This window comes from Chaetodon trifascialis, chromosome 4 (assembly GCF_039877785.1).
Source record: "Chaetodon trifascialis isolate fChaTrf1 chromosome 4, fChaTrf1.hap1, whole genome shotgun sequence".
Taxonomy (NCBI): Eukaryota; Metazoa; Chordata; class Actinopteri; order Chaetodontiformes; family Chaetodontidae; genus Chaetodon; species Chaetodon trifascialis.
Window position 1 is genome coordinate 27,899,746 of NC_092059.1, and position 12,351 is coordinate 27,912,096.

Here is a 12,351-nt window from a genome sequence, read left to right on the forward strand (position 1 = left end):
TTGCGCCTAGAGCGCCCTTCCAAATTGGTCACTTTCTCCTGTAGCGCCCGCTGTTTAGTTAGCAGCTGGGTGAGAGTGTCTTTGACTCCGATGTCCCATCTTTCCATGTCGATCATATTTTCCTCCATCTGTCCCACATGTTTCACCGCCCCTTCGATTTGACCTGTTACGTCCTGTATTTTCCGGTTTACTTCTGATACAAGTTCGTCCATTTGTTTTTTAATATCTTCCCTGAAGTACGTGCGGAAGTCTGAGAGGTCTTTTTTCAGTTCAGCCTGGAGTGCTGCCATCCCTGTAATCATAACTTCGCTCACCACTGTGCAGATTGAATCCAAAGTTTCAGTCTCTTTAAGGCCTCCGTCTTGCCTCGTGGTTTCGCTAGCTTCAGCCTCCCCCTCGGGTTCTCTTTCGGGATTACTACGTAGTCCATATCCTCCTTTCTTGCCTTTGTCCCTGTTCATCGTCGAAGTAAAAACGTATTTGCCTCTTTATATGTAATGTTAATGAGTAAAGAAAGTTGAATTTAAGGCTGATGCCCGGAGCTCAGTTAGTGTGCTGCCATGCCGTGTAAAGCGCCACCGGAAGTCCCAAAAACACTGCACATTTTTGAAAACATTTTATTCACCAGAAGGTGAATCAGCTTGTGATTTTCCTGCACTAAACCTGCAGAAAAAAGTTCTCAGGTTTCTCTCTGTTTACATTTTTACACTTTTTTTATATTTATTATTTGAGTGTTTTCCATGGTTTTGTTGACATTTCCTTTCCTTTCTGCCTCGATAGCTGAGGGGATTATAATCAGAGGAAGGTTGAATTTAAAATAAAAATGTTTAAATTGAATGTATTTTTCTCCTGGTCCTTATTTTAAATAGGTAATAAAAAATATCAATAATTATCAATATCGACCGATATAAAACACTTATATCGTGATACAGTTTTCAGCCATATCGCCCAGCCCTAGTACGAAAGTCATATTACTATAGTGGTCCATGACTGGAACCATAGCACATCTGAAAATACCACCAATACCATCATGTTACTATGAATTTTTACTTTCAGCTTAAGTAATGTACCTGTAAGTAGACACTGCCTTGTGTTCCTCTCAGCAGATTGTTGGTAAACTGTCAGGGTCCACAGCTTCCGGTCAGGTGAAGCACGTGAACAAACGGGCTGGGGTTGGCATTATGGTCATATTGATTCGAATAGTAATACAACCTGGTTTCTCCTCAGGGTTCACTATGCTGGTCTGAATGTCACACGACCAGAGGGAGAGATCGGCAAGTACAAGTCAATCCCTCACCACCACAGAGGAGAGGTGCAATTCCTCGGGAGGTAAGACAGCTTTTCATTTCAAGTCTACAATAAAGGTATCGATTCTAGAGAACAACAGTGAAAAATGAAAGAGTCAAGTCTTTTGTTTGAACTACACATACATTGCATCTAACATCCTTTAGATTACATTAGAATTAGTCATTTGGCAGACGCTTTTATCCAAACGACATACATATGAATTCACACACTGATGGCACAGCATTGGGGGCAGTTTTGGGGATCTTGCCCAAGGATACTTTGACATATGGACTGCCAAGGCCAGGGATCAAACCACCGACCTCCTGATTGGCAGCCGACCACTCTACCCTCTGAGCCACAGCTGCCCCCTGGCTGCTTTTATTTATTTATTTTTTTTCCCAAAAAGGTAGTTTAACTTCTTTAAATGAATGAATGGAAATAATTTTAGATTTATAGAAAATAAAGATAGTCGTGCAGCGACGGCTAAATTATACATGGTCTGTATCACATCTGCACAGAAAAGCAGGATGATTAAACTAAATTCTTAGCAGGAAATCCATCCAGCCCAAGCACACACAGGATGTTTTTTGACTGAAAATCACCACATTCTAGATATACTGTATTTAGATCAGTGAGCTGATCAGAGTAACGAATAGATTTCAAAGTTTTATTTTCCTATAATATTCCCTGTGTCATTGCCTGCTTCAGTCATCGCTGTAGAAAGTTTACATACACAGACATTTAAAGGAGCAGCACTTTTAAGAGTGGGTCCTTATTTTGTTTGTGTCTTGTAAGAGCATGCAGGTGATGCGATCCTGCCCCTGGTCTCACTGAATGACAGTTGGTGGAAGTAATGCACTATGAAACACAACAATGCACCAACAAAGGCAGTGAAGAAGAGGACTGTTAGATGATCATCAGAGATGGGAACGCAGGATTTAAAATATTTAAACTGACTTACATCTGATGCCAAACATCAGAGGAGCTCGCTTTTAAGGTTAACTCCTCATACAGAGCCAGAACAGGTCGAGGCTTTTCCAGAAGTGACTGACATTGTCCTTACCAAGCTCACATTCTGTGACATTGCCTGCAGTGTTAAAACAACCCAAATTAACAAGAATGCTGTTTTATCACTAGTACCATGAAAGACTGGGAACAGCCCAAATCTCTTCTCTGATATTTCCAGAAGTCGCTCTGGTCTGCCATCTTGAAAACTGTCTCAGAGCTCTTACTTCTGCTCCTATAAGCGAGAATATACAAGAGCAGCTTTACAGACACCTTTAACTGGCCGGCACACCCGCTTATTTGTTATCACTTATTGATTGGACACTGCAGCTGATCAGACTGATCTGATACATCACATCACTGATATTCAAACCAGAGTGACGACAGATAACAGATCAAACTCAAGTATACCACTCCCAAGTGTTGTTAAAGCTGACTGACAGCTGATCCAGCTGTGATCAGAAACGTTGTTTCATGTGATGCTTCAAAGGACAATTTGTCTGATTTCTCAAAGAACGCATGTCCTTGTTTCCTTGTGTCTCTCTGTGCATCTTCAGTGGGAGGGACGCAAGTGAGGGAAATGTGGATGCAATAAAAAAGTCTTGGGGTGTTTCCCTTGTTTCCCAGACATGGAGAATAACATGTCAGAGCACCCAGCGCTGTGCACGTGGTAGTGCTAATGTAACGCTGCTGTTCCGTGTGTCCATTGGAACTTTGATGTTTAAAGTTTGACAAAATCTCCAGCGACCAGCTGTTTAGTGAATTACTGAGCCCTTTTAAAAATGAAACTATGTCTGTGAGTCGTTTGAAATGCATCTTCAGTAGGAACCAATGGACCGATTACCTAATTTTTAATCTTGATACCTGGTTTAAATGAAGGTGTTGCTGCTTTGATCGGATTTTACACTCTAATTAATTCTTGAATTATTTTGACTAGCACAGTTTTTTTAATCAAGTTGTATTTGGTATTAGTAAATAAAATAAATACGTACAGAGTCATAAGAGCGATGATGTGATATAGAGGCTATTTTGCACAGATATGATTACAGGTGTGCCTGCAGATTTCGTCTTGTCCTTTGCTGTGCCTTGGGTACAGAAAGTTTGATAACCACTGATCTGGAAGCAGCCACAGGTGTATCTCCTGTCAGAGAGGCAGGGCAGATGGATGAGAGTGGATAAATACTGAGAACTGTGTCACTGTGTGTTTGTAGGTATAAACTTCTGAGGTATTCCAAAGAGCGGCAACACTTGGACGGCCTCAACAACCTCCATTACAGCCCCCACATCTCCCTCAGCAGCCTCTACAAGAACATCACGGTGGACCTGTACCCCGAGCTCGCTCCTATCGCAGACTACTGAACTGCCCCTGCCAACTGCCACCCAACCCCTGGTCCACACCCCCAGCTCACCCAGCTCCCCTCCGGCCTGGCCTCCTAGTGCCCCGTTCAGCTGTTCAGAGGCGGAGCGGGGGTTGCACCGGAGGAGAGGAGGGGGGCACAGGCTGGGAGGGGTGAAGAGGCGCACCATGTAATGCTGCCAAGAAATTATCGTGAGGGGGGAAAAAAAAAAAAAGAAAAGAAATCCAACAGAAAAAAAGAGGAAAAAATTAAGAGGCAGTGGCAAGTCTCTGAAAGCGAACTGTTGATTGTGTGTGTCCGTGAATCTGTGTGCGTGCGTGCGTGCGTGCGTGCGTGCGTGCGTGCGTGCGTGCGTGCGTGCGTGCGTGCGTGCGTGCGTGCGTGTGTGTGTGTGAGAGAGAGATATGGGTAAGTTGCTGCATGTCTTTTTGTCCGTGCCGGCTTAACTACTACAAGTTGACATGAGTCTTGGTTTAGGTTGGAGGGAGCAGCAGCATCTCAGCTCTGATGTTTACTGCAAAGCCTTAATGTGGCAGAACCACAGCTCCCTCTGCTCGGCTCCGCACTGCTTCACTTCTGATGTATCACCGTCACCTTACAAGCCAACAGACAAGATCTTGTCTCACTTTCTACTATCATTTGTTTTATACATATCATTTTGTTAGGCCACAGAATTCCTTTAAAATGAGGGATCAGAGAGAGGTCAACATTAGTGTTTGTGATGTACATTTTTTTTATTTTGATATGTGGTATTTATTTTCTCTTATTCAGGGTGTTTGAAGAAGCACTCCTGTCTGTCACTCAAGTGTTTGCTGTTTGTTTTGCTGCACTGCTGCTGAATCCGCATGAACATGTATGTAAATACTGGCCTCTTAAAGCTCGAACACAGAACACAAATATGTAAATATGGGCCTTTAAACGCTCGGGCATATTACAGTGATATTCCAGTGGGTTTGAATTTTATTTTGGCAGCTACCTTCGTTCTGAGGATTGAATAAGAGTGAGTGGTTTCTTCCTAACAGGAAGATCTAACAATGTAGGATGTTTGGCTTAAGAAAAGAAAAGAAAAAAAAAAAGACGTATCCAAATCTCAAGATTTGACATCATCTTTTGCATGCCTTAATTTATTTTGTTTACCAGATTTTGTTTCTTTTCAAACATAAATTATTTCATTAGTTAGAGATGTCTATATTTTAAATTTTGCCTTTTGTTGTGCTTTATTTTTCTTTGAGGTGCACTGTGTGCAAAGAGTAGAGCTGCTCCTCAGAAGGAGGGAGGCACGATCGAGTCTCTCCTCCGTGACTTTGTACAGGGAGCAGAGTCGGCCAATACAGCAGGAGTGTGTCCACACAACATGCTTTAGTACAGGTTCATGGTCTCATGTGAGTGTATATTTTTGGTCTCAGATGTATTTTTATTTTTTATGATTTTTACTCTGATGATTTAGTGCTGGACCATGTGATAAAGCTCTTCATTGTACTGTACCGTGTGCTGAAGCATGGGGATTTGGGCTGGATGCTGTGTGTCTGGACTGTGGTGTTATTATTTTCTAAGCTTGTGAGGCAGTCAGAAGGGCCAGAATGAGAGAACCTTAGCGTCAGCTCCTCATGGCTGAAGCTACTGCTGTTCTTGAATGGCACACGCTGTGAAAAGTTTCATTACTTAAAGCTTTGAGCACTAAAGATGGTGAGAAACGTGTAGATTATTTTTGACCAGATGTTCACTGTTACGATTCTTCTCTATATCTCTAGGTTTGGAGTTTGACCATGAATTGTATGTTTGGACATTTTCTTTGATTGTATGTCCTGAGATGTTAAATTGGAACTCTGGCCATTTTTCACCTGGGCCTTACTTCCTGTCCTCTGACACGATCTAGTCTTTGTGATGAGTCTCCTGGAGGCTGCGATACACTGTGTGATTTTGGTCTTTGGTTTTCAGTCCAAACTGGGGCTTTACACGTCCACTGATGACCCATTCAGAGCTTTGGTGACCAAAGACATTTAAAACTTCAGAACCAGACGATTTCGATGTGACTGCTGAGACCCACATCTACAAACCAGTCAATCAGATACAGACATGAAACATGCTGTCCAACCCAACAGATATGTACAATCACATCAGCTGTGTACTGTATATATCAATGGTGTCAGAAGATATTTTAATGTAGTAAAAATGTTGAGGAACAACTCATTACAAGGCCCATTTAATACATATTGTGGGCTTTTGATCATATCACATGATCTTCATCAGCAGGTGGAGTTTGCACTGTTGTTATGAAAGTGTCAACTGGGCAGAATCTCTGCTGATGAAGATCATGGAAATGATTGAAAGCTCCAGAGCAGGTGCTAAATGGTCCATATGGTGAGATGGTGAGGAATGAACTCTTGGAGGACATGTTTCTGCTTGCAAATTGACATTCTTCTGTTCAGAAATGAAAGAGAAGAAGGTTAATCTGCAATTACATTGATAATGAGTTGTTTAAAGGTGCAGTGTGAAGGATTTAGTGGTGATGTTGCTGATTACAACCAGCTGAATACCCTGTGTCTCATCTCTCCCTTTCCAAATGTGAAGGAGAAACTTGCAAAAAAAAACCCCAAGGCCCTCTAGAGCCAGTGTTTAGTTTGTCCCTTCAGGGCTACTGTAGAACCATGGTGGCCTCTGTGGAAGAGGGACCCGCTCCCTCTGTAAATACAAAGAGCTCATCGTTAGGTAACAGAAACACAGGTCTCATTTTCAGATGAGTTTTCTGTTTCTACCATATTCTGCCAATAGATCCCCCTGGATCTTACACACTGGACCTTTAGTCATTTTAAAGCAGAAAGGCCAACAGTTCAGTCCACCCTCTCAAAGGTGACTATATATATATATATATATCTTTGGTGAAGTAAATATGATTTGGTTGTAGGCTGTTGGTCAGACCAAACATGCAGTTTGAAGACGTCACGCTGGACTGAATTCTAACTTAATAGGCCAAACAATGGAGCAATTCACAGAGAAAAAAATCAGCAGATAAGTGGAAAATGAAAAAAAAATCTGTTGTTGCAGGTTGAATTTAATCTTCTGTTTATGTCTTAGTGCTGTGATTGACCAAGCATTTTGCTGTTGACTTGATGCAGTCACACTGATGATGACCCAGACTGTATTAGACGTCTCTTGTGCGTCACACAGTGAACCTGTAAGATGGCTGTTCTCACACAGTGTGCAGGGCCCCCGTCCTGCTTCTCTTGGTGTCTTTCTCCTATCAGTGCTAGCAGGCTGATAAGCTGCTTTCAGAGTCTGTCTGATCAGACGAGTACAAGTATACAAGTTCATCTGTGCTCTCATAACCACAATTGTTAACATTGCACCACTTTTCACAGAGGTGCTTCAGTGGTATTTTTGGTTTTTAACTTTAATCACCAAAAACAATCAGATCACAAAACAAGTGTTTAAATTCCACTGTTTGTGTGCTGTTAAGATATGGAAAGGCACACACTTAGTGAAGCAGTAGCAGAGATTTTCTTGATGATAGAAGGATGAGGTGGAGGAAAATGGCCAGAGTGATATTTCTTTATTTTCTACACAAACACTGCAAGGACTTCTGGGAAAGGCCATCTTTAAGAGGGCCCAAAAGCTCTTGCAGCAGTGGTCATTGGAGCAGCCTGTATATGTTTACAGAGTGTTTTTCCCCTCAAAAGCAGCTGAGGCTGAACTTCACATTATAATAGTGTGGCTTGTGTTCAGCCTCAAAGCTTTAACATTTCAAAGCAAGAGAAGAGCAGAGCAGAGTCACAGGTCAGTCTGATGTGCTGAAGCCCACGTCTTTTGTTCGTGGGCTTTCCTTTTCCAGGCTGTGAACAGTGTTGCTTGAGGAGATGATTCTCTTTTGCTATGCCTTTCTTAGCTTAGTACCACATTTTTGCATAAGAGAAGAAATCATCCGTGTTTGTAGGTGACTGGCTGGGATCTGACTGTAGCAGTAATATGGAGTGTTGTTGAGAAGTAGTGGACGTAGCCTGGCAGCTCACTTCACAGCATTATATTCATGACTCTTGGTGATCAGCTGCTTAGGGCATATACAGTACCATATAGTTGCAGACCCCCCCACCCTTCTCACTAAACTGCCCCCTGTTGTGTTGCTACAGTATTTAATGCAACAGTAATGCCTTAATTATTAATTACTGTTGGTAGTGAAATATCAGATATCTGAGAAGCAACATTCAGATTTTGGCTGAATCTCCAAGCTGAAGCCACCTCCCTGAGGGAGCAGACCGACTGGTCTGGCACTGTGGCTCTCAAACTTCCTCTGTCATGCTGCCCAGCCCCTGCTTTGAAAGCAGGCAGAGTTAATGCCATGAAACCTCCTTCATGAAAATGTCATTTTGCATCATTGTTAAAATCAGGGAAATAGCAGAACAAGTCTGTTTGGAAAAGGTTTCATTGAGATGCCATTCTGAAGAGCATGAGCTGCATGTTACCTTTGGCTTTTACATCTGTTGCTGTTGTGCAAATGAAGAAGTTCAACTTTTTCCAAACTGACAGTTTTGAGACACAGAAACATTCATTGACAGTGAACTTGAGGACAGGCTTCATCACATTTACTTGGTTTCTCCAGTTTTGGTTGAAGTGCTTGTTTGATTAGCATTACGTGTCAAAAATCTACCTCCCCTCCCCAGTTCTCCCCCTCTGTCACCCACCTGTTCTTTCCCACATGTCTGTAGTTTAAAGCAAACCAATCTCAATAATGAGAGTTACTGTTCAGGTTGTACGTTGCATTTCTAGACCTTGTGTGGAGTATCATTTATTACTCTCTTCTACAACAGCCCAAATGGCTTTTACCAGTATTTACAATGTAGTTTGACTGCAGAAAATGTTTCCAAATGTTAAATGTTCATCACCAAACATCTGGTTTAAGTGTCAGTCTCCCAGAGTGAGTAAGCCTCCACAGACAGTTGAGGTCAGAGGGGACCACCTACAGCTGAACAACATATGATGGTGACGGTATACGCCCCCTCCCTGGGCCTTGAAGAAAGGATTTTAAGGAGATGCAGCTTGTTAAAGGGGCACTCCAGCAGATTAGTATTGTGTTTTATTTGAATTGAGACATAAAAAGGAATTGTGAAAATCAAATCATCAGAGGCTGAGATGTCCTGACCCTCAAAGGTGTTAAAGCCAGGTTTGACACAGTTTGACTCAGATGACCAGTAAAGCCTTTGAAATGAAGAACATCAGCACCAGGCCACAGAAACAGACTCCTACACTTCCCAGAATGCAACTCAGAGCATCTTTAGGTTGACCCTCTGTGCCTGGTAAATGCATTTTTCCAGTTTCTAATGCAGCCTTTCTGTTACAAATGTGAAGTGTCCAATAACCCTGAAATAACCCTGATGACATCACTTTGACAGACAGAGTAGTATTTGACTAATACACAGAGCGTCCTGTGTCAGTGTGGTGGAGTGTTCCTTTAACAGCTGAAGCATGTCAGTCGAGTATTGATAATCACAGTAACTCCAGCTGACAGGTGTCTGTCACACAGCGTTGTGCTTTAATATTCTCTGTGGAGTTAGAGAGCAGTATCAAATGGCTCTGAGGTGTTTGGAGCTGTTGCCGCCGAGCAGTCAGCATGTAGCGCTTCAGATCTGGCTGTTTCCTTTACTCTCATGGCTCTGCATAGTATCTAGTTTGCATGGCCGAAGCCAAAACTGTGGTCCAGATGCCAAGTGCTAAAACAGGGAAATAATCTGTCTGAGATCATTTTTCTAAATTACTCGTATTCATTCCTGGCTCTGATAGGTGTTGGGTGTCAGATCAGGAGGTCCCAGTATCAGCTGAGGCTGACTCCAGTCCTTTTTATCTGAAAACTAAAAGTGTCTGAGACTGTTCAGGTGATGTGTTCACCATTAGACAATTGTACTCCATTTACCAGTATTTATTTGTGCCTTGAGTTCTTCTTTCTTTTTCACTTTACATTCAAGCTGAAGAGATTAAAATTGTTTTGTTTTCCAGAATTGTCACTGTTTTGTCCTCTTCATATTAATCCTACTGTGGGGTCAGACTGAGTGTGAAACATGTACATGATGAGAATTCAAACGTTCTGCTGAAACATTTAGCTCAGTCAGTCATCTCTAGTGTTGATGGCTGCCTTGACATCATGTGCAATAATCCACTGTGACTGCCTGTGGGCATGTTCAACCAAAGCTTCACCCACATGCATGAAGACTGAGATCCGAGGGCGGTCTTCTCGTTTTATGCATGTCACTCGCGGTTGAGGTTTCAAGGTGTTTGCTGAGAAATTCATAGAAACCAAACTTCAGTGTCCTCCAAAAGAATGAATGCAAGCACATATCCTATCATAAACAATTTCAAGCACAAATTGCTGAAGCTGTGAGGCAAATGCACCTCTTTTATAGCCTTCAATCTGCATGGCCTAGCCTACAAATACATACGTGGAGAAAGTAATGTAATTATCTTGCAGTTTCCATGTGCATGATGAAGCAGAGCAGGTCCGCTGAGGCTTTGCTTTTGTTCACAGCAGCGCAGGCAGCTTTCCATTGACGAGCAGTTACTGAACAAATTGATGTGATGTGTTCATATTAGTTATAACACATTCATCTCTGCTGAATAATCTGGGCTCTGATGCTTTTCTTTGTTCTGCTTCAGACTGGGTATGTGGACGTTTGTAACAACACTGTGGTCTTCATTTTTCCATTTTCACCAGGCCCTTCTGACATTGTATGGAAATGTCTTTTTCATTGACTCTCAAAAGTGTTATTAATCAGAGCCTGACTGGTATATTAATATATAGTGGCCACTTATCACAGGTATATCATTATAGGCTGTATATGCGGGTAGATAGAGAACAAAGTGCATCCAGAAATGCAAAGATCTGTTTGAACTCAGTTAGAAGCAGTGTTGCTGTTACATCATTTGTCCACCAGAGGGTGCTGAAATGGTCATTTATGGACTGCAAAATGTCCTACCCTGAACGTGTCTTGGTCACAGTTCTTCAAGAAACATATTTAACATATCTCTACTGGAAGTATTCCAGAGCTTTCAGGCACATCCTGTGGCCTCCAGCTGCAAATGGAGATGTGTGTAACAAAAAGAGAGTAGACGATGAGATCAAGTCAAAGCTTTTTCTGATTCGGATTCTGAAGTAGTAGTAAAAAGAGAAGAGCCGATAAATCAGCTGACACTAGTACACTGCAGATGTTTTGGTATTGCTGTAAATCACAGCCAACTAGTAACAAGTGTTTCTAGCCATCCAGTATCAGTCTGACTCTAAATAAGACCTGAACCATCTCCATTTAAACTGAACAAACATCGTCTGCTGATGAAGATTATAAGACGTGGCTGAAAGCAGAAACTTTCCATGAAGTTTTTGTTCTTGTCAAACCCTCAATATTTGTTTTTGAAAAACACAAACAAACAAACAAAAAACAAAACAAAACAATATTGTGATCTGGTTTGTTTACAGATTAGTGTCCATCAGGGTCTACTGTCACTAAATGAAAGGCTGTTGCTGTTGTAAACATCATATGTGGCCACGCTGGTATTTTGGTGGTGGCTTAACAAAGCAGAGACATTTTTCAAACAATGTCCTGAGAGCTTTAGAGAAGCTAAAATGATAAAGAATAAATTGCCCAGTGTCCTCCTCTGTCCTGCTGTGTTTGACCACATCGCTTCCATTAAAGCACGATGTGGGACATGTACTATTTCTTGTAGCTCTTTGATCCTCTGTATGTCATGATCATCTGATCACCAAGCTCTTCATCAGTTCAACAAAGTGAAGTTCCACGCTGAGCCAACCCTGTGAACATAATGTAGCACCTACTCTGCACATGCTCAGTTCCTACAGTTCTGTCTCATTCTGCCTCTCACGGGCTCAGAAGCATGAGCTGGAGCCACCCCATGCCACCCCCACACATCAATGAACTTTTTTTACGTGGTGAAGTTAGCTTCATTGTCAGACTGGTAACAGACAGTAAAAAGACAGTTTGAGTCTGGTGTTGAACCGTTACTTTGTAAATTTTTTTTTCTTTGTCAATAAAAGACAAAATAAACACTTCATTGCCATATCCTGGAAAACAGACCTGATTTTTGTCTCATTTCTTGTGCTTATGATGCGTTTCACACAGCGTTATATCTGTTAAAGGATGAAGATCACAGCAGTCTGCCATGTTATCAACACCTCATTCTATAAGGAGGAGGCCTATGTGATGAGGTGTGATCGTCAGACAGTAATTATTTGAATTCACATTCATCTGTAACGACACACAACGGAAAACCTCACATTCAGCATCTGTTTCTGTTCGTAGTTCCTCTTTATTTGTTAAAGATGTACACGGTGAGTTTTGGTTTTGCTAAAATATCACATTTGCACCTTTTTCTTGAATACTTTGACCTGCATGACAGTACAATTTGCATTGTATGGAATAGAATGAGACACTGTGCTTAAGTTGTTTTGTGCTCCTAGTTCATATGTGTGGGGGAAAAAAAGAAAAAAAAGCTTTTTTTATCAACAGATCCTTGTGTTGCATCAATCTACGGAGCCCTGGACCTGACATGGAGAAAGAACACACACCACCTGCACAAACAAACATCCAGTGGGTCAGAACATGCTGCACATGTGCAATACCACAGGGCGAACAGTAGAAACACTTACACTCAGTGTGTCCCACGTAGTGGAGGGTAAAGTCTATGTTATGAGGGAAAACAAATA

At 41.9% G+C, this 12,351-nt stretch overlaps 1 protein-coding gene across 1 annotated transcript in view; it reads left to right on the forward strand.

The window, feature by feature from the left end:
• Positions 1-11,707, forward strand: part of b4galt6 (UDP-Gal:betaGlcNAc beta 1,4- galactosyltransferase, polypeptide 6) — a 30,273-nt gene extending 18,566 nt beyond the window's left edge. The window contains exons 8-10 of the mRNA XM_070960730.1: positions 1,228-1,329; positions 3,504-5,917; positions 5,962-11,707. Coding sequence (XP_070816831.1) covers positions 1,228-1,329; positions 3,504-3,651 — 250 coding nt within the window. The 3' untranslated portion in view covers positions 3,652-5,917; positions 5,962-11,707. The remainder of the gene's footprint in view (positions 1-1,227; positions 1,330-3,503; positions 5,918-5,961) is intronic.
• The last annotated feature ends 644 nt before the right edge of the window (positions 11,708-12,351 follow it).